The sequence below is a fragment of the Danio aesculapii genome, chromosome 1 (genome assembly GCF_903798145.1).
Source record: "Danio aesculapii chromosome 1, fDanAes4.1, whole genome shotgun sequence".
Lineage (NCBI taxonomy): Eukaryota > Metazoa > Chordata > Actinopteri > Cypriniformes > Danionidae > Danio > Danio aesculapii.
In genome coordinates this window covers 7,934,425-7,962,419 of record NC_079435.1, presented here as the reverse complement: position 1 = coordinate 7,962,419, position 27,995 = coordinate 7,934,425, and the positions used below count along the sequence as shown (strand labels likewise).

The 27,995-nt window shown below is 36.2% G+C and overlaps 1 protein-coding gene across 1 annotated transcript; it reads right to left on the bottom strand.

Moving 5' to 3' along the window:
• Positions 1-19: 19 nt before the first annotated feature.
• Positions 20-27,762, bottom strand: patl1 (PAT1 homolog 1, processing body mRNA decay factor). Its single transcript, XM_056456468.1, has 18 exons — positions 27,675-27,762; positions 25,632-25,734; positions 22,540-22,940; positions 21,018-21,098; positions 20,726-20,926; positions 19,801-19,902; positions 19,484-19,570; positions 18,321-18,517; positions 17,448-17,598; positions 16,785-16,899; positions 16,246-16,343; positions 9,490-9,549; positions 8,984-9,129; positions 7,937-8,096; positions 5,249-5,374; positions 2,718-2,809; positions 1,452-1,601; positions 20-515 (listed from the first exon to the last, which is right to left on the bottom strand). The coding sequence occupies exons 1-18, from the start codon at positions 27,687-27,689 to the stop codon at positions 494-496; spliced, it is 2,307 nt and encodes a 768-aa protein (XP_056312443.1). The 5' UTR covers positions 27,690-27,762; the 3' UTR covers positions 20-493.
• Between the last annotated feature and the right edge of the window lie 233 nt (positions 27,763-27,995).

The following is a 27,995-nucleotide window of genomic DNA, read 5'->3' as shown; positions in this document are numbered from 1 at the left end:
GAAAAACCCCAAACCGAACTTTGTATAATAGAAAGTTTTAATTCCATGTTTTTATCACAGGCAGATATTTAAAAATGAAGAATACCTTTAGTTTAAACCTTCATTTAAACTCACAGACACACTTGTACAGTCACTCGATTGCAAACATACCTCAACAAGCTGCAGTGTTTAAGAAAAATTAAGATATTAATGTACAGCAAAAGTTCTCCTTAATTCTATGTGTGCCTATAAATAAGGTCTGATGTTTTCATGATCGAGCCTTTCCGCGGCTCCGCTGACCCTAATGGAAGCTAAAATACATATACCCGATCGCCTTTACGGACAAACCTATGGACAACAGCTTTGAAACATTATTCTTATCTATTGTGACTCTTATAACGAGAAAGGAAAAGTGACCTGACCTCACCCTCCAGTACATAGCACACATAAAACGGCTCTTTCACAAATACATTAACAGACAGTCTCTCAGCATCGGCCACATGTGGAGTCACTTCTACCTGGACAGAGCTGTGATCCTGAGGGGAAAAACACAAAAACATGAGACAGTCAAAATGAAAACATCCTGTTGCGCAAAACAAGCTGAAATTAGCAGAGTAACAATGTGTTCTAACTATACGCCCCACAGCACTAGATAAACAGGATTTTTTTTTATGTAAAAAGGAGTTTTTGTCCTAAACATCTGCAACAACGACGCGTTTTTCTATTTCAAAAACATTGCAGTTTTTATTTCTGTGACGTAGCAGCAGAACAACAGCATAAACTATGACCATGATCACCTCAGGTACTGATTATGTGCTTTATTTAGTGTTAAATGCTACAAATGTGAGTTCAAATACCAAACGTCACGTTTATGGGGCCTAAGTGTGTATTTTTCGCAAGCGGGTTTGCGATGGGGGCGGGGCAGAGGTTCGGCGATGATGGCTCAGCATTGTGTGGTCTATTGGCCATCGGCGACGGAATAGTCTATCGGCCCAACCTTAGTTATTATATGCAAGAATATACATAGTTGTCATTAACACACACACACACGCACACACACACAGTAACTCTTTACATTAAGATTGTATTAGTTAATGATAGAGAATGCATTTACTAACAGGAACTAACAATGAACAATACATGTATTCAGTGGAGGAAAGAGTAAACGAAATATTAAAATAAAAGTACCATTACTTGCCTAAAAATGTAGTGCGAGTAGAGTAAAAACATCAGTTTTAAATATTACTCAAAGTATGAGTGAAAATTAGCCCTTTTAAAAGTACTCAAGAGTAGTGAGTATTATGCTGTAAAAAGCTGATGATTTACATGTAATTTGTGGATGAGTGTAAACGTAACATTCTGTAGTGCATTTAGTCATTTTTTTACATTTCTCCAAACATTTCCACACAATCCCTTGCAGTCTTTAGAGAGCACCAGCATGAAACCCCCATATTTTTTGGAGCACAACTCACTGTAGTTTCTCCTGTAAGAGTTCGAGTCTCTGGCGGTCCACATATCGAGAGAACAGAGACACCAGGTTTGGAGGAGTGAACAGCGGTGATGAGAGAGCAGATGATGGGACCTTCAGCAGCTCCCGGGTTACAGAAAACACCAATTCAGTCCTGGACAGAAGAAGAACAACAGAACAAAACATTATCAGATGCCATAAACACCACTGACAAAACAAGAACTATTAACATACTGCAACACTAGCCACTGTAAAGCCTTTTGTTGTAGTTTATACAATTTATAAAGTAACCGGTTCTTCATTATATCACAAATCACAGTAAAAACTGTAAATTTACGAAATGAGCTTTCGTATTGAATAAAATTTAAAATTTATTTATTCCTGCAAGTCAAAGCTGATTTTAAGCATTATAACTCCATTCTTCAGTTTCACATGATCCTTCAGTAATCACTCTAACATGACGATGATTTGCAGCTCTATTAAGATCAATTATCATTACTCATAATTGAATTAAAGGGTTAGTTCACCTAAAAACAAAAACATCCGCTGCATAGAATTGCATTTGGTCTCTCTTCACTGCACTTCTTTGTTCGTTTCAACTGTGCATGCTTTTTACACTCAAGAGAAAAATGCTAATGCACCTCAAGAATTGACAACAATAAAAGGCAGATTGCCAAAAGTTACACAAAATGATTTATAAAGGTTTAAATATGGATCACTTACTTACAATAGTTCTTAAACTTATTAAATGACACCTATATTTAACCATCGAAGCCAATGAAGTGCTTTGTTATCATGATAATTTTCATTTAAGGGTGAACTAACCCTTTAAAAGTACTTTTTTATAATTATCAATGACTTATTAGCATCAATAACTGATCATATAAGAACTGTTACCAAGAGGACTTTTTATTATAGATGAAAACTTAATTTGGACTGCTAATAATAATAATAATAATAATAATAATAATAATAATAATAATAATAATATTAATTTGCTGACCACTGCCAATCTGGAAATGCACAAGATAATTATTAAAGTAACTCTTGACTGCATTCAACTGAGAAAGAAAGCCATATACACCTAGAATGCCTTGAAAATCTTTTTTATACATTTTTTTTAGTTAACTTTAATGCTGAAAACCATTACATTTCACTCCTTATCATTCTTTGATGAAAAGAGTAACAGCAAAATAACATTATTTATTTAAATTGACATGTTTCACATTACATTACAAAGCCAGGGTGTTAAAGACGCTCAGACACTCACCAGCGGTTGTCGTCCATGAGTTGACAGTTTGGATCAGAGCTCTGCATTCGCTCTCCTTCACTCAGAATCAGATAGAGCAGCGTCACGCCAAACTGATGAACAAAACACCGGGTATTCATTCATAATAATAACAAATAGCCATATATTAGCCAAGCATAACTAGTTTACTTCATCAGAAGCCCAGGGGAGACTCTGCACTATGCAAATATATAAACAAAGGCTTGGTTTACACCTGGTATTGTTGTGAAATGTAAATGTTTCTGATTGACTAAGTGAATGTGCTAATGAAGGTATACAAGTCATTACACTCATTACTCCAAAGCCATATGCTGCTGCTCAAACTGTATATACTTTTACTCTATTGGAAGTCTGTTCTGTGGTATTATCTTACATATGTCTGTTATCTACAGTTTCTATTAGGAATATAGGCTATGAGATGAGGCATATCCAAAATCATTATGAGATCATTACAGGCCCTGCAGTCCTCGAAGGCACCTCTACCAGACCACTTGTATTGTCCCTAAGCTCAAAAAGGAGCTATTATTCATAAGACAGTGACTTGCATATAGATGTCATGGAAAGGGTAAGCATGGGTTAAAGAACAATTAACACCATACGCAGGGGATACAGTGCCTGGCCTGGGGAAGCAGGATACAGCTGGGACGTAGAAATTAAAATTGATGACCAAACTCTAGACACACTTAGTAGATATTACTGAGATATGATGTATGAAATGCCAAACTATAAGGGCGTAGAGCATGTATACAACTGTGAAAGAGTTTGATCACACAGACGCACGATCGTATCACCTCTGTTTTTGCAAACTGTAACAATAAACGCTTCAACCGGAGTAACTCAGAAAGACCCCAGACTTCTTTTGTTTAGTGACTTATTTTCACTTAACTAGAACAATTTTCTACAACAGTATTAACGTGGATTTGTGTTATTTTCATGTTGTAGTGGCTATTTTCTTTAAAGAGGCTTGTCTTTTAAAGTTTTACTCTTTGCAAAGGAGGTCACAATCATACAGGACACAGATTTCTGCAGAGTGAGACACAGAATGAAGAGCGTGTTCCCTTTGATCTAGTTTCTACAGACATACATGATGAAACACAGTTATCCTCACATTCATGTTTCAATTTTAGAGATCTATATTTCAGTCTCACCTCCCACCAGGTCATACAGTTCGTTAAACTACCATACATGGATTAAGATCTTGTCTGATGATAAACAGACGTTAAAATGGTCACGCATGACCTAACTGTGTAACGTATACAGAAAGATGGATGACAAACAGTCGTTAAAGTAGTCACGCATGGTCTAACTATATAACGCATACATAGAGAAAGGAAAGAAAAACAGACTTTATAATGTATATAAATGAATTTCCACCAAAATGTCAACTCAATTTAAAGGGCACCTATGGTGAAAAATCTACTTTTCAAGCTGTTTGGACAGAAATGTGTGTAAGTATAGTGTATAAACTGTCATATTGGGGTGATATAAACACACCCAGTGCTTTTTTTTCAAATTTAACAACATGAAAACGGTGGACTAATTGGAGCGGTTTTCAGATCAACCGCAACTTGACGTAGGAGTGCGGTCCCCCCGCCCACCAATATTGATTGACAGCTGCGCGCATTAACATGTCTCCGTAGTAATGCATATAATCATATCAACAAGACAAGACGAGCACAAAGCAACCGGGAATAAAAGGTCTGTTCAGTTCGCTAGGATCATCAATCATCATCAAATGTGATCAAGAGTGAGTTTCACATGTTTAAAATGTTTTAAAACAGAGCATGTGTGTAATCAATAATCGGTTTGTGGACGTTAAATCAGGTTTATTTTGTACATTAACATAACAAATATCCATACAGCAGTGAGGATTAACCTGTATTCTGTCACATTTGCGTGCAAAAAGAGTGCAAAGCTAAATGTGCTCTGTTTGTCTGTGTGTGTCTGCTGTAGTGTGTGTGTGCGCGTGTGTATCTGTGTGTGTGCGCGTGAACTTTGTAATGACATTGTGTGTGACTCATCGATGCAACTGCACAGTAAATACTCATTGGTAAAGTTCTTACTGTAGTATTTCTCACAAACGCTACGTGAGATCTGCTTCCTTTAAGTCTGTCTGTTATCTGACGCAGCCGAGAGAGGAGATTAAGGCACGCAGAAAGGCACGTAGAAACGGTGGGCAGGGAGGACTAGCCTTAAAGGCGCAGTATGACAACAGCTCCCTAGTGCAAAAATGTATGAAATAGAATCTTGCAAAAGGTAAAATTAAAAATCTGATGGGTGTTTTGAGCTGAAACTTTACAGACACATTCTGGAGACGCAAAACACTTATATTAAATCTGAAAAAAGGGCTAACCTAGGTGCCCTTTAAGTCTAAAAATGATCTTGTCTACCATAAACTATTTTCAGATGTAGCATAGCCTCTTTAATGCATCTCAGCTGATCACTTGTAATCAGATCTCTGAAAATGCATGTTAAAATTACGTGTAAACAGGGCTGAAAGGTGACAGTGATACCTTATTCTGCAGAACGAGAGGAAGCTGTCCTTCACTGCCCTGCAGCTCCTGGAGGAGATCTGTGAGAGAGGTACTCGACATGGACTGGATCACCACCGTCACCGGCTCTACCAGCCAACACAGCACCTGAGAAACAAAAACAAGCATGCACATGACCACATTTTAACTATTAGCTGTCTTTAAGTCTTAATCTTGAAGCGATAGTTCAAATTGTTATCATTTACTTGTTTCAACCCTTTATAACATTCTTTCTTCTGAACATGATGGGGAATTCATTGTTGGTTGATGAATTATTATTATGTATCCACACTCACCGGCCATTTTATTAGGTACACTTTACTAGTATCGGGTTGGACCCACTTTCGCCTTCAGAACTGCCTTAATCCTTCGTGGCATAGATTCAACAAGGTACTGGAAATATTTCTCAGAGATTTTGCTCCATACTTGATAGCATCAGGCAGTTGCTGCAGATTTGTTGGCTGCACATCCATGACATGAATCTCTTGTTCCACCACATCCCAAAGGTGCTCTATTGGATTGAGTTCTGGTGACTGTGGAGGTCATTTGAGTACAGTGAACTCATCGTCATGTTCAAGAAACCAGTCTGAGATGCCCATTTGGCACCAACAACCATGCCATATTCAAAGTCACTTAAAATCACTTTTCTATTAGGTGTACCTAATAAAGTGGCCGGTGAGTATGTATTTTATTACTACCCCATACCTGTGGCATTTTTATTGTCATTCTTGTGTGCATCACTATCATCATATAGATCTCTCTCTCTCTCTCTCTCTCTCTCTCTCTCTCTCTCTCTCTCTCTCTCTCTCTCTCTCTCTCTCTCTCTCTCTCTCTCTCTCTCTCTCTCTCTCTCTCTCCTCTCTCTCTCTCTCTCTCTCTCTCTCTCTCTCTCTCTCTATATATATATATATATATATATATATATATATATATATCTATATCTATATCTATCTATCTATCTATCTATATGCATTATTTTCATCATTTACGCATGCTTTGGTATATAAAAAAGTCACTTTGTGTAATAGCAGCTATAGAAAAACTGAACAAACACTTTGTGTTAACACAGTCAGGGATAGGAAAAGATTTAGGAGAGCAGGATGAAGTACCACAATGGGAACAGTTGATAGATGTATCGAAGTAAGTTCATAAGGGCACTTGCGTTTAGTTTTATGTGCGACTCATGTTCATGCAAACGCACACGCTCAGCTGCAATGAATCATCTGTGCAGGACCAGTAGCCAGATACTTCCAAAATCCTATGACCCTAAATCTGCCTATGTGAACTTCAGCTGAACTTACAGTTGACAGCTCAGTGTACAGTGAACAATATATATTGTTTAGCCACACTGAATTGCCACGCTTAGAGCAGGAAGGATAGAACTCAAAAGTGCTGAAGGTGATCTGCCAGAATGCTAACAGTAACATCATTTAGAAAATTTACGTGCCCTGTTGTCCAAAGCTACGCCTTCTTAAGTTATGAATACACACCTAATAGATGACGATCTGATGACAAGCTTATACAACACTAGATCATGTCATTCACCAGTTAGAAACCTATGAAGACACACACTTTGTCCATCGTAGTTGTAGTCAGGCAGCGGGTACAGGGGTGAAGTTGGTTATATATCCGCACATTCAGACTTTCTCCCTGATAATATGATTTCTTAAATCTATTGTTTTCAAATTCTAAATAGTGAAATCCTATAAATTAGCCAATGACTATAAAACGCAACATTGTTCACAGTCAATTAAGTCATGAAGTCATACCTACATGCTATTTACATTTACTGTAGCGTTAGTGTTACGTCCATATGACATACTGTTTGGGGACCGTTGTTTTGGTTTTGCTGATTTTGTTTTGTGAATAATTGAAATGTTACACATTTTTCCTTAGTGGTTGTTAATGTGATCCACTGTTATTAAAGCAACTCCATTTCTTAATTTCATAGGGATTGCATTGCAACACATTTCAGATTTTATCTCCCTTGTTAGAACGAGCAGTAAGGAAACAGTTAAGACCCTTCAGAAGAGTCCTGGATTACTGAAGCCTTGTTTACAATTAATTGCAGAACAATTTTTCGTATTATCATAGGTATATAAGAACTAGATGCTTAAAATATTCATAATTCCAATGTTGCAATTGTTAAATATGTATTCAAGCTAAAATAAATAAAAACCTAATGCACTTTCTTAATGATTATACACTAATTTGTATGATATTTTCACCTCATGTTCCATATGCACTCCCAAATATTTGATATCTTGTACAAAAATAAGCAAGTGTCAAGCCTTTAATTACATATAGAAATAAATATTTAAATTTTCATTTTAATCAGCTTATAATTCCAATAATTGTTAAACAGCTTTCAAGCTGAAATATTTAAAAACTTATTATTCTTTTTTAATTACTATAAACCAATTATTATTATTATTACTTAAGTATAATTTAAATTAGCTTTATAGCTTTATTTCCCAAATGTTTTTGAAAATATATAATTTTTAAATACATGTTTAACAAATACAAGGGTAAACATGAAGTGGCCAAACCCTCCCTCAGCCCTAAACCCCACACACCCCAAGAATTATGAGTTCAGACGATTTAAAGGTTTTCCACATCTCATTCTCATGCACATGAATACCTCCATTTGCACATCATCAGTGTTTTTACCTGGTCTTGTTTGTCTTTCTTGGCCAGAGCTGGAAGGTTTCTGGCTATCCCCATGACAACGGCAGCAGCCTGAGGCTGTGGCAGGAAGGGGAGGAGCCTGGAGATCAGCCGTTTCCCTTTACGCACAGACATGATCATCAAGCACTGCTCGTCACTCACTCTGCACAAAGATGGAGAAAAACGTTGTAAACAAAGGAGAAAAACAAGCCATTTATGCGCTCAACGGATGAACGGGAGGGGATTTTCTTGGCCTTGGAGATAGGGCTGCACTTGATACAGATGGTTAAAAACAACACAATGGTTTTCTCAGAAACGCCAGGTGCAAAAGGGTCGAGGCTGATCATGCAGTCTCACAATGAACCCAAGAACAAACTAATGGATGGATTTAGAATAGAATGTATTATTTATAGGGGACCAAGTGTTGATGAAACAGACCTGTCTTTAGCCATTAAGACATTACCAAAACAGTATAGATTGACACAGAATAGGGTTGCACAATATATCGTTTCTGCATTAATACCCCAATGTACAAATCAGCAATAGTCACATCACAGAACGTCAAGCAATTTCAAGTGAATTTAAACCATTTGAGCACAACAAATGATGATGTTTCCCACTTTAACAAGGATTGTGTTTACATATTTATACAATGTAGACTTATGTAGAATGTTGACTTGATTTGCATTTGATTATTACATTTCTCTTCCTCAACACTGTTAGGCTCCAGCGAAAACCATAAAGCCATTCATTTTGCTCTTTGTTTCATTTGTGCTATAAAAGTATTTTATTTTGTATGTATAAAATGTTTTTTCCAATATAGTGCAGCCCTAGCACAGAACACCCTTATTTTAGGGGAACAAATGTTTACAAAACAGATGTTTCTTCAGCCATTGAAACGTTACTAGAATAGAAGGTGTTATTTTTAGGGGACCGAGCGTTGATAAAACAAACGTGTCTCCAACCATTGAAACGTTATTAAAATAGAATATGTTATTTTTAGGGTGTAGTGTCAGAAACAATATTGTCTGCTGTATTTATTTTACTCACCGGTCGTCCCACTCTTTTTCCCGGAGCGAGTTGTAGAGCTGCAGCGTGTGGGTTTTATGCTGTTCTAGCAGGACGTCTCTTTGGTGCTCAGGTGTCTGCAAAAACTTCTTCTCAAAGTCTTGCACTTCTAGCAATAGACTGTACATCTGCACAACAAAATACACAAGACACGTTGTAATAAATTAGAACAAAAATGCACCTTAAATGAATTGTTGACCCCAAAATGAAAATGTACTCATTATTTCCTCAAGGGGTTCTAAACCTTTGAGTTTCCTTCTACTGTTGAGTACAAAAGAAGATATTTTGAAGAAAGCTGTAACCATCGATTTGCATGGTATTTGTTTTATCTACTATGGAAGTCAATGGTTACAGATGTTCAGCATTCTTCAAAATATCTTCTTTTTTGAAAAAGAAATTCAAAGGATTGAAACAAGTAGAGGGTGAGTAAATGATGACAGAATTTAAATGTTTGGTTGAACTATCCCTTTAATTCTCTCTACTCTTACCTTCTCCACAGTGTAAAGGATTTGCCGTCTTTTATTCCACACCTGCTTCTCTCTTTTTTCCTGTAAAATAAAACAGGCATTAAGGCACTGTACCATTAGGCAAGGCAAGGCAAGGCAAGTTTATTTATATAGCACATTTCATACACAGTGGCAATTCAAAGTGCTTTACATAAACAGGAATAAAAGAAACAATTATAAGAGAAATAAAAACAAACATAAAAATGGTAAGAATAAAAATAAAATAAAATAAAAGCTGATAAAATGTGTTATAAAAGAATTAAAAAGAAGAGAAAAACATAGTAGTTCGATCTGTCGGACGTAGCACAGTGCTCATTCAGTAAAGGCACAGCTAAACAGATGTGTTTTCAGTCTTGATTTGAATGTGCCTAATGTTGGAGCACATCTGATCATTTCTGGAAGCTGATTCCAGCAGTGAGGGGCGTAGTAGCTGAAAGCCGATTCACCCTGCTTTGACTGAACTCTTGGGATTTCTAATCTATTTGATCCTAAAGATCTGAGTGATCTGTTAGGTTTGTATTCTGTGAGCATATCTGTAATGTATTGAGGTCCTAGGCCATTTAGTGATTTATAGACCAGTAATAATACTTTAAAATCTATTCTAAATGTGACTGGGAGCCAGTGTAAAGACCTGAGGACAGGTGTGATGTGCTCTGATTTCCTGGTTCTGGTCAGAATTCTGGCCGCAGCGTTCTGGATGAGCTGCAACTGTCTGACTGTCTTTTTGGGAAGGCCAGTGAGGAGGCCATTACAGTAATCCACCCTGCTGCTGATAAAAGCATGAACAAGTTTCTCTAAGTCTTCACTGGAAACAAAGCATCTAATTCTTGCAATGTTTTTGAGATGATAGTATGCTGATTTACTAACTGCTTTGATATGACTATTGAAACTCAGATCTGACTCCAGAGTCACACCAAGATTCTTGACCTTATTTTTTGTTGTTTGACCCTTAGAGCCAAGGTACGCATTCACCTTGAGAACCTCATCTCTGTTCCCAAACGCAATGACTTCAGTTTTCTCTTTGTTTAACTGAAGAAAGTTTTGGCACATCCAATTGTTAATTTCATCAATGCATTGGCAGAGGGTGTCAATGGGGCTGTAGTCATTAGGCAGTAAGGCTAGGTAGATCTGAGTGTCATCAGCATAGCTGTGGTAGGAGATTTGGTTCTTTCTCATTATTTGGCTCAGAGGGAGCATATAAAGGTTGAACAGGAGAGGTGCCAGAATCGAGCCTTGTGGGACTCCACAGGTCATGGGTGTCCACCTCGACCTATGGTCACCTATACTGACATAGTAACCTCTTCCTTCAAGGTAAGATCTGAACCATTTGAGGACCGTCCCAGACAGCCCAACCCAGTTTTCCAGCCTATCCAGAAGTATGCTGTGATCGACAGTGTCAAATGCAGCACTGAGATCGAGCAGTACCAGCACTGTTAGTTTGCCTGAATCTGTATTTAGACGGATGTCATTGATTATCTTTATAAGGGCGCTCTCTGTACTGTGATGTGGTCTGAAACCAGATTGAAAATTGTCTAAACACCCCTTGAAGTTTAGGAACTTGTTAACCTGGTTAAAAACAACTTTTTCAATGATTTTGCCAATGAAAGGGAGATTTGAGATGGGCCTGTAATTGCTCAATATGGTGTTATCCAGGTTGCTCTTCTTCAAGAGGGGTTTAACAACTGCAGTTTTAAGTGAGTTAGGAAAAATCCCCGAGAGAAGTGAAGCATTTACCACTTTTAGAAGATCCATTTCTAAACAGGTAAACACCGTTTTAAAGAATGATGTGGGGAGCGTGTCAAGACTGCAGGTTGATGTTTTCATAATTTGCACGATCTCTTCTAAGATTTTGCCATTAATTGCCATGAAATCGGACATAATGTCTGATTTCTTAAGTTGTGGTTGAGCTAGTCTGACGTTGACACAATTTGGCTGATTGGATGAGCTGATTGTCTTTCTGATATTATTGATCTTGTCAGTAAAGAAATGAGCAAACTCATTACATTTGCTTTCAGAGAGTAGCTCACTGGGAATCCGACTGGGGGGGGTTGTGAGTTTCTCTATCGTTGCAAAGAGTTTACGAGCATTGTTTACGTTGCTGTTTATAAGGCTTGAAAAGAAAGTCTGCCTAGCAGTTTTTAGTTCCATATTAAAAGCACGAAGACTGTCTTTATAGATATTATAATGGATTACTAGTTTCGTCTTTCTCCACATACGCTCAGCTTTTCTGCACTGTCTTTTCGCCATTTGTATTATTGGGGACCTAGTCCAAGATCCCCTTTGGGTGCTAGTTATCTTCTTGGCTTTAACAGGAGCAATGTCATCTATGACATTCTTAACTTTAGAGTTAAACAAATCAAGAAGAGAATCAACAGAGTCTGCAGATATACTTGGTGCTAGCGATATGGCCTTCATAAACTGCTCATTAGTGTTCTCATTTATGCATCTCTTTCTGACAGAGACAGATCTGTCTTTAATAGCTGGAGTGATCAATATATCAAAGAAAATACAGAAATGATCAGATAGTGCAACATCCTTAACAACAGTTGATGAAATGTGTAAACCCTTAGTTATAAGTAGATCAAGAGTGTGTCCACGATTGTGTGTGGGTCCTTGAACATGCTGAGTCAGATCAAAAGTGTTCAAAACAGTCATCAGTTCTTTTACAGCATTGATTTCTGGATTATCAATGTGAATATTAAAATCCCCAGCAATGGTAAAATAGTCAAATTCAGAGGTTACTAATGATAACAGCTCTGTAAAATCATCAATAAAAGCTGGAGAATATTTTGGAGGTCTGTAGATAATGATCAGTAAGATACGTGGAGCACCTTTTAGTGCTATACTCAGATATTCAAAAGACAAAAAGTCACCAAATGACACTTGTTTACACTCATAGACATCTTTAAACAGGGCAGCAATGCCTCCACCTCTCCTATTGGCTCTGCAAACACTCAAAAAGTCAAAGTTTAAAGGAGCTGTTTCATTCAGAACTGCTGCACTACAGTTGTCATCTAGCCAAGTTTCATTTAAAAGCATAAAATCAAGGCAATTTGAGCTGATAAAATCATTGACTAAAAGTGACTTATTGTTGAGTGATCGGATGTTTAAAAGTGCTAACTTAACAGTTTTAGCTGTTTTTGCTACAGTAGTCTCAGATTTATATTTAATAGACACAAGATTTGAGTGATTTGCTATACGGCCTGAAAAAGTCTTCAGTTTTCTGTCACGTAATACAACACATATATGTGTTGAGAAAGCTACAGGCACACTGGGTTCCTGCTTGTTCTGTAAACATCTGATAAAGACACTGTTATCTAAGCAGGCACCCGAGACACATCATGGAGAGCAGTTTTGTTCACCAGCTGAAGATGGTGCGTTGTTGTTTGGGCCCTGGCGGTGGGGCAAATGTCGGAGGGCTCTTCCAGGTGGGCTCAGAGGTGGTTGTGGAGCAGGCCGCTTTTTGGTTGGTAACTGGGGGCTTGCGGCAATAGAGTGTGAAAGTTTAGTTCTAGCATGCACCAGTTCCTCCATCTTTTTTGAGAAACCCAAGAGAGGCGAGCAAGATGATAATGAGAACGTGTCTGGTGACAGAGGCTGTGGCTCTGGAGATTCTGGGTGTTGAAATATGTTTTCCTGGGTGTTTTCCTGAGGATCATTTTTTAGTGACGAGACATGATGCTGTTCTGATGCGTCACAGTCTGTCTGTGTTGAGCAGAGGGCCAGCGATAGTGTCTCTATCAACAGTGGGTGTTTTGGCTGCGTAGCGTTATCACTGTCCTTGGGTGATGCATCAGCCCCAAGTCCACTCGGGAGCTGATTTGAGGTCCTGTGGTCATCTGGACATTTGCTAGGTGTGTATGTGCCAGTTGGATTGAGGTCAGTGGCACATACAGCTGATGGATGATGGAGGGAGAAGAAGATATTGTCCTTTAGCACCTTTGCACCAAGTTTGTTTGGGTGAAGGCCGTCTGATGTCAACAGTTGTCTTTGGTTCCAGAAGAGATTGAAGTTGTCAATAAAATTCAGTCCTTTCCTGTTACATGCTTTCTGCAGCCATACATTTAGACCAAGAAGCCGTGAAAACGTGTTTGTCCCTCTTGCAGGGAGCGGTCCACTGATGAACGGCTGAATTTTCACTCTTTCAACTGTTTCCAAGAGCTCACAGAAATCTCTCTTGAGCAGTTCTGACTGTTCCTTCCGAATATCATTCTTTCCCACATGGATGATAATCCGTTTTGCAGTCTTGTGCTTCTTCAGAATTTCCTTAAGTTCTTTGTTTACATCAGAAACTGTTGCATGAGGGAAGCAGTATGTCATTGTAGATTTGCTCCTAAAACTCCTGATTATTGAATCTCCTACAACTAGTGTTCTTATCTCAGGTGCGATCGGAGCAGAATGCCGCTGTCTAGTCGGCCTTGAGCCTCTGTTCCATGCAGAGTTAGCTGCTGAGTCATGCGATCTCTGTCTGACTGCATTTGGGGATTCTTCACCCATATTACTCAATACTTCATATCTGTTCTCAAGCTGTATTTGAGTCCGAGCTGTATTTGGGGTAGAGGACGCTAATGCGGCAGCATATGATCTGACCCCACGAGTACCCTTTGGTCTCGCACCTTGTTTATGCCAATACTCATTTTCCACAGTTTTAATTTGTTTTTCAGTGCTCGAAATAGTGGTAGGAATAGATTTATGGGACTCACCGGCTATTTGCTGTGAGCGTCCACAATGACGCTGCAGTTCTGGTTGGATCGCAAGTAACTTTGTTTCAAGAACTGCAATCTTTTGTAGAAGTTTGTGGCAGTTTGTACAGCAGTGAGAATCTGAATTAATCCGATCCAGAGGCATTTTCACAGCCGTGTTTTCCCGTCTCAGGAATGTGAGCAGCTGATAGCTGGTAGCGGGAGGATTGTTTAGACGATAATTCCCCTCTTGTTAGTAAAGCTATATTCCAGAAAGTTTGTAGAATCGATGCTGATCTTCAAGCTGTGTCGTTTGAGCACTGTGCTGATAGGCTCAAGTTAAAATTAGGGTTTAAGATATAAAAGCAAGTGAGCAGAGAGCGGAGCAGTAGGCAAAGACGTCCGAACAGTAGCGAAGCAGGAAGTCATGTCATTACATGACATAAGACCTTTATAACATCTTTCATCATGAAGCAGCATCACATTACTAGTTCTAGACAAAATCTGTGGACATTTTAACATTTTTAGAGATGTCTTTTTATTATTATTTATTACATAATTAGTTAGGTCTACTAAAAGTAGCCGGATTGAAACACACCTTTTACCCACGGCACGTATACCTACATGCAACAAAAAAGTGATTTTTAACAATATTTTTACTTATTATATACCGTTTTATTTGAATGGGTTGAATTTGTTTTTAAAGACTGTTCAAATAAAAAAAGAAATTCCCTATTTGTTTTACATTTATTCTGTTCAGGCACCCACTGACAGGTAACATCTGCTGCTGACATTTTGTAAAATATTGCCTAAGCATGTTAGATAAGTATAAAATATGTAATATATCAACATCATGAAAAAAAAACAACTAACTAACTAACTAACTAACTAACTAACTAACTAACTAACTAAATAAATAAATAAATAAATAAATAAATAAATAAATAAATAAATAAATAAATAAATAAATAATATATATATATATATATATATATATATATATATATATATATATATATAGATAGCAAATGAGAAATAAATGACAAAGATAGAAAAACCTCTGTGGAATAAAAAATCTCTAAAAAAGTATAATAATTGCAAGAACAAAAAGTTTAGAATATTGAAATAAGGCAAATGAGTTAATTAACCATTTCTGACAGTGTATATTTATTTTGCAGCCAGTTTAGATGTGATTTCGTCCTCTCAGAGTAAATAGAATCTATCGGAGTGGTTTAGATCAAATAATTATATAATGTTTCTTTCACTCTTGCGGCCGTGCTGTCAGCTCTGAAGCCAAGCGAAAGTAAATCAGGCTGAAAATAAAAATGACGACAATTTAGAAAGCGAAACTAAAAGCCGAATTCTGGAAATTTTAGGAGATTTTTAGAAATCCCGGATGGACGCATTTTTCAGTCCCAAAAAGGCACGTCTCTATGGGTTTCTGCAGACCATATAAGACTGTCTGTGACAGTTCTTACGCACACACAACGAGAACGAAAAAACGTGTAGGGCGAAAGGAGATTTTCCATTAGTTAATCGATCACAGATGTCTGGCTATTGGGCGGATACAAAAAAAAAGTGTAAAAGGATTATAATAATAATCCAAATATACTTGGGAGGCTGTTAATATACCTGGGCGGCCCGCCCAAGTAAAATCTATATGTGGGAAGCCCTGCCATGCATTTGAAAAAACAAAACAATAACAGAGTTAAAATGCTTATTAACATGCTTATTAATTCATTTCTCTGCATCATGTAATGTGCAGCATGGGCTGTGCAGGATTCATTAAAGTACATAAGATTTATTCATGTTTTTCATGTTAATTAGGAAAGAGAACTTGTGCCGTTCTGTGCAGCTTCAGATGCAGGGCAAAACAGAGACATGTAAAATCAGTTTTTAGATTAATGTGCATGCCTAAATGGTCAAATACACAGAAAAATATTTCAAAATGACTGCATGTAGTTATTACTCTGATAAACCTTTAAGTAATAATACAAGGAAAAGCCTCATATAAGTGGTTTTAAATAAAAAGGGGCAGGGTGTTCAGACTGCTGACCTCATCATCACTGCGAGAGGTGACCACTGCATCAATCATTTTCCTTGGATTGTTGACACTGGAGACAGTGAGTTTCCCTAATGAGCCTGCAAACTGCACTGTGAAGCAAACACAATCATACAGAGTGTTAGACCATTTGAACAAATCAAAAAGCATGCAACTAAGGAGATTAGTTTATCCAAAATTTAAAATTACATCACTATTTACTCACCTTGTACTTGTTTCAAATCATTATGGATTATCTTTCTTCTGTTGAACACAAAAGAAGATATACTTAAAAAGCTGGAAACCTGTTACCATTAAGTTCTATTTGTTTTTGCTACTATGGAAGTCAATGGTTACAGGTTTTCAGCTTTCTTCAAAATAACTTCTTTTATGTTCAACAAAACAAAAGCAACTCAAACTGGTATGAAACAAGTAAAGGGTGAGTAAATGATCACAGATTTTTTTACGTGAACCAATTGCTTCAATTGCCAATAAGAAGATAAAAAGCTTTCCCCCTGCTTAAAGTTATGAGACTTTTCTGTTTTTTTTTTTACCAGGTCGATAGGTGTGCTCCAATTTTGCCACCTGAGGGGTGATGAGTTTGGTGGTGTGCTCTTTTCTGGTGTCTCTGTCTCGCTCCTGACGCTTCTCCATCTTCTCATAGTAATTCTGCAAAAAATAGAATGAATAAACATCATGAGCCAGCCATCAATAACAACATTTAAACAACAATGTGGTCGTATAAATAATTAAATATATATATATATTTTATTCACTTTATAAATGCCACATCAGCACCAAGAATATCTTCATGGTGATCTCAATATAAATTACCAAAAAAATAAAATGTACAATTTTAAAAAGGTTATTAAAAAAAGCTTTTCAGATTCAAATTTCAAATATATTTTGATGATACTTTTTAAAGTAATTCAATTCACTTCAATAAAAAAACTGATTTAAAGATTTTTTAAAAAAGCTTTAATCAGCTAAACAGACATCTAAAGAATAAATAAACGAAGCAAAGTTTAATAATTTAACAAGCTGCATGCCTGAAGTATTTCAATTTAGTTTAAGCTATAAAAGCTTCTCCTTTAATCTTACATGATTTAGGTTTAAGATACATATTGGTAGCATGCCAAATGCCAGCTGCAAAATATCAAAAGTTGCCATTTAAAATAAAGGCCTAAGTGTGTGCGCGTGGATACAAGTGTGATTACCTGGTAATAGTAATCATCCAGATACGGATCGGTGCTTTGAAGCTGCATCATCTGGATTTTAGCCACCCATTCCTTCTCTCTTTGAGTCATCAGATTGCTGTAAGGATCTCGGTTTTTCCTCTCTCCAACACCTCTTCCACCAACATGATCACTGAAAGGATGAGAGAGACAGACATTTACACAAGGCATTTCAGAGCAGTTTTAAAGGTGCCATATACTGCATTGGTTCTAAAAGTAAAATTGTTCCCTGATATAAATTATATATTGAATATAAAGTAGGTGTGTGGCTTATGTGAGTTGAAAAAAATCTCAAGATACCATTTTATATGCTCATTAATTACTGCAAAGACCTTTTTTGTGCCCCCGTGAGTCAAGCAACAGTCTGCTTTGAGTTCTGATTGGCCTTTTGTCCACAGGGGTTTTACACTCACATAATTTACATGAGAACCCGGAAACAGAAATTGAATAATAAAACGTGATAATGTAAAATAACTCTGTATAGTCTTCATTGTATTAATAATTCTGTATAATTATTCTTTATTAAAGATACAAATGTTGTCAATTTTTGTTCAACTCTCTTAAAATACCTTTAAAACACATGCAATTCACTCTATAATGTTTAATCTCTGTAATGACTCCACAGATCTCTTGCATTGTGAACTGTGATGCTGATCAACTATAATCCCTCAATATTGCAGACCCTACAATGTGATTGCAGATACAATATCGATGCTGAAATGATTTATTGTGCAGCCCTAGCTCACGTTATGGTCATTTCCATATACTGATATATTATTATTCGACTATCCCCAAGTATACCCAGATTTCCTTTAAAGGGCGCCTTCAAGCAGAGCAATGATTAATGGTGCTCACCCTCTGTTCTGCATCCTCTGGTTGAGCATCCTGCGGTGCTGCGGGTGCAGGTGTGTGGTGTTGTGTCGGATGGGTGCATGACCCAGAGGAGGCCCGTGAAGACCTACTCTAGGTCCAGATTGACCGAAGAACGGCCTGAAACCCCCAACACTGCCCTGTAATAATGGAGGAGCCGGACCACGCTGGAACTGACCAACCTGAAGGTAAACAAACACTACATTACACTGCAGTAAAAGGACTATATAAAATATAAGGAATTTATTATTATAATACTTAAACACTATAAACACTTTACTTAATGAAAGTAATTTAGCAAATCACACTACATAATTAAAACATCTAGCTGCAAAATGGGTTTGACAGCAGTTTGAAAGTAAGTGGCAAAATAAAAAGACTTTTACAATGATAATTAATTGAAATTTGGGCTCCTTCACTGTTATTCTTTAAAAAAAATCTTTTAAAGTGAATCCTGGGAATCAAGACTTGTATTTCATTAATTAATTTTGCAATCAATCTGAAAAATCCCAAGCAAAAGGAATAAAGCAGTTTAAGACTTTCATTGTTTTGAAACCCCTTCTCATCATTGACCCTTCGACTAATTTTTTCTCCATATTGTCCTGTATTAGTTGTCACAACAGTGCATAGCATAAAATAAATAAATAATAATAACAGTAAAAAGGCCAGGCTACAATTACAAATTATATTAATACCTATGATATAAAACACAAAGGAGAATTATAAAACACAACAAAATGTAGATGCATCACAAATACGTCAATATTCCTTATAAATCACTGTCATGCAAATGATGAGGAAAGGAAACCCAGACTTTTTAAAAAGACTTTGTTTCATTAAATCGTATCCTCTCTCTCATATATATATATATATATATATATATATATATATATATATATATATATTTATATATATAAATGAATATAAAATGCGGAGGGCATCTCATCTAGCAAACTCTGAAAACACTTTCAATATAATCCTTAGCTCACATGATGAAGCAATGCTGAAATTGTATGAGAGTAAAAGGCCAGTTCCACATCTGACCATTACATTAAAGCAAGAAACCTGCTGAAAAAGCCTCCCAAATTTAAAGAACGCAATTTTAGTTCAAATCTAGTTTCCTGTGGCTGGCTTAAGTGATAACTCACCTGAGAGTTAAGCAGTTGGGCTCTTTGTATTTGAGACAAAACTGGATTGACACCAACAGGGAACGGAGAATGAGACAAAGGCGATTTCTGAAAGAACAGAAAACATTTGGATTATAATTAGAAGACTTTAAATATCTTCTTGAATACCGTTTGAAATAAGTGAAAAAAAAGGCTTTCGTAGATATTAGACGTCCCCTAAAGAGAGTCCAGATTGAGCAAATAATGCATTGATGCATAATGCTTCTTTTTGTACTGCATTATAGCACCACCATCAGGCTGCTGTATTTGCTTTGACTCTGAAGTGATGTGGGACTCACAGCGATGCTGAGCAGGTTATTGGGGGACAGACGCTCGGGGAAGGGAGGTGGGAATCGCATCGGCACAGATGCTCTTACATGAACAGCTGAAGGGTGATTATTCTGAAGAAAAAAAAGGTACATTAAAAGAACAACTTTACATTTACATAAATTGAAAATATGAAGTGCATGCATATCAACATTGCATAGGTTACTGTAAGTTTTACTTTAAAAACTGATGTTTGCTCTGATCAAAAAATAAAATAAATAAAAATTATTTAGCATAATATTCATTTAATACATTATGCAATAATGTTATACTAAATAGTATACTATTATAATAAAAATTACACTAAAATAATGTACAAGTAATAAATATATAATAATAATAATATTATACCATTTATTATAACATTGCAAATTATATTAATTTAATAATTAAATAAAAGCATAACAGTTAATAATATTTTACTTGTTAATTTAATAATATTTTTACTTATTAATATTTTTTCTGTTTTACTTTATTTTTAAACGCAATTTCTAGCATCTAATTTCTGCAATATTTACCATCAATACTCTCTACACCTCACAATGTCAAGTGATCCTTTAGAAATCATTTTATAATGCTGATTTGGTTATCAAGGAACATTTTGTACTGTTAATTGTACATTAAATAAGCATTTTAGCTCATTACATGTCCCTTGATCAATAGAAGGCTTAAGGGAACACATTTTATTTAAAATTAACTATTTTAACAATGTAAAAAAACAAACAACTGATATTTTATTAATTTAATGCAACCAGTTAATGCAACCAGTTGACCAAAAAACAAAAATGAAGGGAGTCCAAACTTTTGAATTATATAAAACTATATTATATATTTTATATATTAAATTACATAAAAAAAGCACATAATAATGAGTGCTTTTACGGGTTATCTTCTTACCTGCTGATTGAGGATTTGACTCATGGGCTGTTTCGGAGGTGTTCCAATAGGTACAGCCCTTACAGGTGGGCTTCCAATCACAGGTGAGCTGGAACGAGGAGGTGGCACCCGTTCAGACAAATCACGCCCTTCATCTCTGCACAGGGTGGGAGGCCGATTCGGAAGCCCGACCTCCTTGATAATGGACAGTAGTGTTTTGTCCTGAGAAGTGAAGCAGAGGAGTTTAGAAGAACAGCACTGGAAGACTGTACAGCACACTTGAGGAAGCAATTAATAAACAAGAGTGCTTTACCTCTTTTTGAGCGATTAGTCCAGAGTTTACACTGACAGGACTGAAGCCCATACTGTTCTCCCAAATACTGTGAGAGTTTATCTATGATGGAAAGAAAAAAGGAAATGCTAAATATTTTTCAGCAGCAAAAGAAATAACAAAATGCTATCATAATAGGTTGATAATAGTGATTATTACATGGCTGTCTGGAATACTCAATTCGGATTGGTCAGTCGCAATAATCTAAGGTATGTTATTCCCAGTTAACAACCTCTAAATAAAGCAGGCTCATCTGGGAACTTCAAATCTCCTTGACCATCACTAAATGTTCACATCAATATACTTTCATCCACATGCGGATGCATCTGCTTGTGTGTCAAGCCACAGTTTTTGACCGTCTGGTGATGTCTTGTGAATGAATAATACATAGGTTAGTCTATAGTTTATTCAGCCAGTTTAGTTTCTGTCAGCTTTGCGTTTTCGACTGTTTGGCACCATCTTGGGACTGAATAATGCGCAGGTTAGTGTATACTCCATCAGCTGTTTTCATTTCTGTCAGCTTTGCTTTTAATTAAAGAATTATTAAACTATTACAACTCAGAACTATCTTTTGTGTTTCATTTTTAAGTTTTGTGGCAAGTCGCCGTGTAATAAGTGGGATAAAGTACATTCAGGATGGTTGTTTTTGCAGAATAAAGCCCTTCAGTCTTATACAACAGTGCTCCGTTTTGCATCAGGCTGTCAATAAGCCAGTCTGGCTTTATTCTGCAATAACCTCCTGGATGTACATAACATAAAAGGTTCCTTTGTTATTATTAGGCACTCCATGATTTAATAAAATTATATAGGAGAAACTAAAGAAACAGACGGTTGGAAAATACATTGCTTTGCAATATGAAGAGATCAATTTCAGTGAATTTTATTTCGTAAATGTATTTTTGATCTGGCTCCATAGTATTTACCCATATTTACCTTCATTGGCTGCATTTGGATTAGGCATGGGCCATTAGGCACTCTGAGGGGGTGATAACCTTTTATAAAACTATCAAGGTATTGTGATTATTGCTCTAAAATATCTTCTTTTTAAATGAATGGATTAAAAAAAAAAAAAAAACAACTTAAAAATAAAAAACAAGACAATATATTTTGTTTTAAGAAACATTTGAAATATTTTGGAACAGTAAACATGTCAACAATTAAAATAAATCATTGACTTCTGCCGTTTTTTAGTTTCAAAAACACTGATTTCTTTACAACCTGAAAAGGCATTTTTGGAGATCTTTCTTTTCTTTAGATACAAAGTAAAGCCACTACACTGTTCAGCTCTATATCATGCTTAAATGTTGGTGCATAGGCGGTTTGTCTAAAAAAAAATAAATTACCCGTAAAACATGTAAACGTAACCCATAAAAACATCAAAAAAAAATAAAAGAAAATTGTAGCGATTTTAAAACCTTGACTTTTACCAATCATGGTAAAACTTGAAACCGGTTATTATCCCATGTCTAATCTAGATACCATGTGTAAATATTATCAGACAAACCTGTGAAAGAGGAGCTGGTCCCCTGTGCAGGAACTGCTGATGCTGCTGGTAGCTGTGTAGCAGAGAAGACTGTCCGGTTAACGCTGATGGATGCGGAGGCTGAGCAGACAGCATTGGAGGAAGGTGAGATCGGTCTGAGCTGGCACTGCCCACTCCAGCTATGGCAGGATCTGATCCCAGGATGAGGCGAGTCAGTGACTCCGCCAGGTCACCACCGGCCCGTTCATCTATGTCAGGGTAAAGCCGGGAGGAAGAGGAAGGTGGAGGGAGAACCGAAGAGTGGGCATTGCTGCCAGCAGGAGTGATGTCACTGGAGGAGGCGTCGCCAGCTCCTGGCAGAACGTCTCGCACACGCTCATCGAGCTCAGCGAGGCGGGTGTGCTCCTCCTGCCAATCATCATCTAAAGAGGAACACATTTTAATTAGGTTACACTGCAATTTGATACATAGCATATGAATAGCCAGAAAAATATTGTGCTTACTTTTTAATGAAAGCCTTTTTATTCACTTTTTTATTTAGCCTTTAGACACAATGCGCAAAAATTAAATACAATAAATAAAAACTTTATGTTTTATTAGATTTTATATATCAGGTCAGGATTTTATGACACAAATTGTTTTGTAGGGCTGTCCAATACGACAAAACAATCAATTAATTGGTTATTTATATTTATATTTATATATATATATATATATATATATATATATATATATATGTGTGTGTGTGTGTGCTGACCACATGTAAAGGGCTATTTCTTTTCACATTTTAAAGTATATACTGAGAAATGTACTCATGTATATGTGATCATATTTCTCATTTTATTTAGACTGTCAGGGTAAATGCTAGATTAAAAGAGATTAACATAAAATATAAAATAAATTTATAAAATACAAAACCTTTTCCAAAACTAATGATTACAGCTCCAACATAAAAACAAATGTTACTAAATAAAATCCAAAATGTAAACATTGTACTTCAAATATTCAGCTAATCTGTCATTCATATTTCTGTCTGCATCCCTGTAATTGTGTGCAAAACCACGCTCATTTAAATTACGAATAAGCATTACCATAAAAACAATATATTTTGTGACCGAAATAAATAAACAATTAGGCATGGGACGATAACCGGTTTCAGGGTTTACAGTGGTTTAGAAAACTCAAGGTATTAAAACCGCAAAAATGTTTTGTGATACCGTTTCTAGGGTATATGTAAATGGTTATTTAATGTGTTGTAAGCAAGTCTGTGCTTTTGAAGCTAATGAAGATAGTAGAAGTCAATGGTTTATTTTAATTATGTAGCCTGACATGTTTACTGTTCCAAAATAGTATAAATGTTTTTAAATCTATTGGTGTTAAATGGGGAAAAAAAGGTTTGTTTTTTTTACTAAGACATTTAAAAATATATATTTTACAGCAGTAACAGGGTGTCTGCGAGGTCTTAAAATGTCTTAATTTTAATTTCAGGCCTTAAAAAAAAAGTCTTAAATTCACTGACATATTGTGTTAAATTGTTTTAAACGGGTCTTAATTTTGCTTTGTCTAAATAAAGCTACTCAATTTGGGCCGATATCCATCTAATGACCAACAACATATAAAAAAATAAAGTTTTATTAAGATATTTAAGTAAATTTTATCAAAATTTGACTTGATTAAACCTGCAGAAACCCTGAGTAAACAATACTGTGATACCTTGAAACCATGATCTTTCTATCCAAGGTTATCATACCATCAGAAACTTAAACCGGCCCATGCCTATAAACAATAGAGCATGAAATTAAACGACAGACTTTTTATTTTGTCCATACGATATATATAGTCATATTGCCCTACCCTAGCGTGTTATAGCGAGACTATAGAGCTAATACAAAAAGAAGACATTTATTTAATACGTTTAAATCTTGGCAAAAATGACATTATGTGACTGATGGATAAACCCAGGTTCACTCTGCAGGACTTTTAGGAAGGTTTATCTTTAAAGCACTCAGCCCAACAGTCTGAGAAAAGTAAATCTTGTCTAGGACCTTGGTTGGTTCCAAGGTTGTGTTGGTGGTCAGATTATTTGGTAATGTGAGCATTTACAGTCCAAATCTTAAGTCTCATAATCTGCTTGTAGAAACGTCAGGGCCATGCTGGTCATATAAAACAAGTATGATCATTTACTCACCATTCACTTGTTTCAAACCTTTATGAGTTTTCTTCTTATGTTATACACAAAAGGAAGATATTTTAAAAATGTTGGAAAAATGCAACTATGCAAAAGAAACTCAAAGGTTTGAAATCTAGCTAGTGCCTACGCTAGTAGTTTATTGTAAACTTTAACTGTTTAAATGTCATTGATGGTCTGCAGTGCGGGATCATGTAAGGCACTCCCTCTGCCATGATCATCATTATGTTATGTTGATATATGCAACAATATCTTGTACATGTACCCATCTTTCAGCAAATTGAATGATTTTTAGTGCCAAATCTCATTTTGAAAAAATCCTTTATTACATTTTCAAAAACTCAACACACAAACGGTCATTATGTTGGGGGCTGTTTTGACCCATTGACTTCAATTATAACACCATTTTTTGATTGCAAACCCATGATACCATATAATCATGCATTCTTGATTGTTGGTCGTTTTCCCTGTTGGAAATAGGTGATTTTGTTTTAAGTTTCTGGCTTTTATATCAAGTTATATGGAGTATAGTGCATGTTTGAGTGTGTGAGAGACCTTTGATTTGTCTGAGAAAATCAAAATAAGCCCTTAAGCATTAACATAGTAAGTGTACTTATGCACACACACTATAAACTTGTTTTATACTCTATAGAACTCCATATAAAAGCCAGAAACTTTTTTGCACAGGTCTATCCAAAGGGTTAATAGTGCCAATTGATGATCAAGAGTAAAAATCACACTATTTACCTCTTCCCAACGGGGAAAACCAGCAAAAATCAAGAATGCACGAGTATATGGTGTTATGGCTTTGCAATTAAAAAATGTTTCTTTTTTTTTATAATGGAAGTCAAAACAGCCACCAAGATAAGGAAAGGGCAGTCAATTTGAACAACACACAAGGGTTAAGCTTTGCCTGAAAACTTACCGATTGCCCCTGCACCAAAAGTGTCATCATTGAACTGGTCGATTTCATCTTCCTCCTCTACCAACCCTTCCTCCTCCTCCAGGGTGCAGTCATCGTCAAAAGACTACAAAACAATTCAGAAGCAAAACAGTGTAAATATTCAATATCACAGAAAGTTAAAGGCATATACCTAGGTGGAAAGATGAAGCTGTATCCATACTGTAGTTATAATACCACACTTGTCATAATCACCTTTATTATCCTGTGTAGGGAAACTAAAATTGCAGCAAGGTGCCATAACACAGGCGAAGTTCCATGTACACATTACCAACTTATTACCACAAAACATACAATAAATCATTTTTATATGCATCTCCCTCCCCGCTGGATTAATTTAATGACCACCATTATAAACGACTTTCTAATTCTGTTTGTCCTGCATATAGAAACTCTAAAACAACATTGTGATGGCAGCAGCTGAACCACAGAATACAATGAGTGATCCGGGGTGCATAAGATACCCTGAGCTCTCTTTAAGACAAGGGTGCCCAAACTTCTTATGAAGGGCTAAAAACCAAACTTGATTGAAGCTAGTGGGTCAAAGGTAATTATTTGACATTGGTAATTTGCCAATTTATTTAATAATGTTTAACAATGACTAGAAAACACTGCCTTATAATAACACAGTATTTTTTGATTACAGTTAAAAACAAAACAATCTCATTTATAACAGAATTACTCTGTTTTTTTTGCCTTGATTTGCTCTTTGATGTCTAGTATTTATATTTTAAAATTAAATAAGATTCATTTACAACATTTAATTGAAACATTTCATTGTAGTTTGATCTAAATAAAAAGCAATAAAACAAACAAAAAAGGTTACGTCAAATTAGAAATGACAATCTCTGTGTTAAAGGCATTCGCACCAACCCTCTCCATCATTCTCCTCTCAGATGGGATGGTGGGCCAAATCAATGGTTACAATGTGCCAACTTTGGCCTGCAGCCCTACTTTGGGCATCTCTGCTTTAAGACATAATTACAGTTATTTACATTGGACCAGTTTGGTTAAAATCGATGATCTTGCCTGCCCCCTTCACAAGGCTACTTAACCTGTTCTTATCTGACAGATTACCGTATCAAGCTAAAATGCAGAAAGACAAAACAAATTCAATAAATTGTCTATAAAACAATGTTATCATAGAGGTACAAACCCAAAACGATCCAAGTTTCCTCAGATAAAACAGTCTTTGTTTAACTTTTTTTATAGACAGCCTGGGTGTTGCTTTGAATGTCAACATATTGTCAATAACAACCCCTAGATATTTATGTGTCAACAATTTCAATGTCCAAACCTTCAATAGTTTGTATATACTTGTATATGCTCCTTCAAAAGTTTACATACTGGACAAAACTAAGGTACAGTTGGTTTTATATTCGCACATTTCTTCAGTGACAACTTGTGACATGTTCTCTGTATGGTTTACCATGGTGGTTTGAATATTGACTTAAAAACAACATTAGCACTATTTCTTTGACTATGAAAAAATGTACTTTAATAGTGACTGCTAATATGATATCACTCTCTATCTGGTCTAATCACTGAGTATGCGAAATCTTACTAAAACCATTGATAATACCACCCTCACAGTCCCCAGACATAGAATAAGAACAATCTAGAGAAATGAAAGTGGTTTCACTGCGTTTACATAGCCCTGTTTAGTTAGTAACGTTACTAGACGTACTAGCACGGCCTCGCTAGCATGCTAACAAGGCCAAATGTTTAATATCACACATCTGGGAGACACTAAACGCAAAACAGCGCGTTTTAGCTAAAGACAGTAAGCCGTTAAGAGATTCCATAAACATTTTATGTCTTATTCACCATCGGCAGCAGAGAAAACTGACGGTCGGGCCTCACAAACAATTTTAGCTCGCTAACTGTACTGATGAAAAACAAAGCCATCAAAATCAAAGTGTACATCTTCCAAACAGCACTTTCGCATTACTTTTCTTATACTACAGCAATTGCGACATAGACAATGTAAAAAGAGTAAGCTTTTACCTGAAAACGGAACATGTATCTGTGTTAAAAAATGATCTGGTTTAATTCTGCTGCGCGAACCGCCGCGCGCGCTCACACTGAAGACTCCTCAGCGCAAGCTTAAAGAGAGAGGGAGCGGGACAAACACTACATTATTAATATTGGCAATTCTGGGATGATTTAGGGGAATTTAGCTTTGTGTTATGGTTCAAAATGGTTCAAGACGTTCAAAATTAATTCCAAATGAATTATGATAGAAATTAGATTAAAAAAAGCTATGTTGTTTAAGGCTCTTATTTATTTCTGACTTGGAAATCCTACAAAAATAGATTATGGTCATAA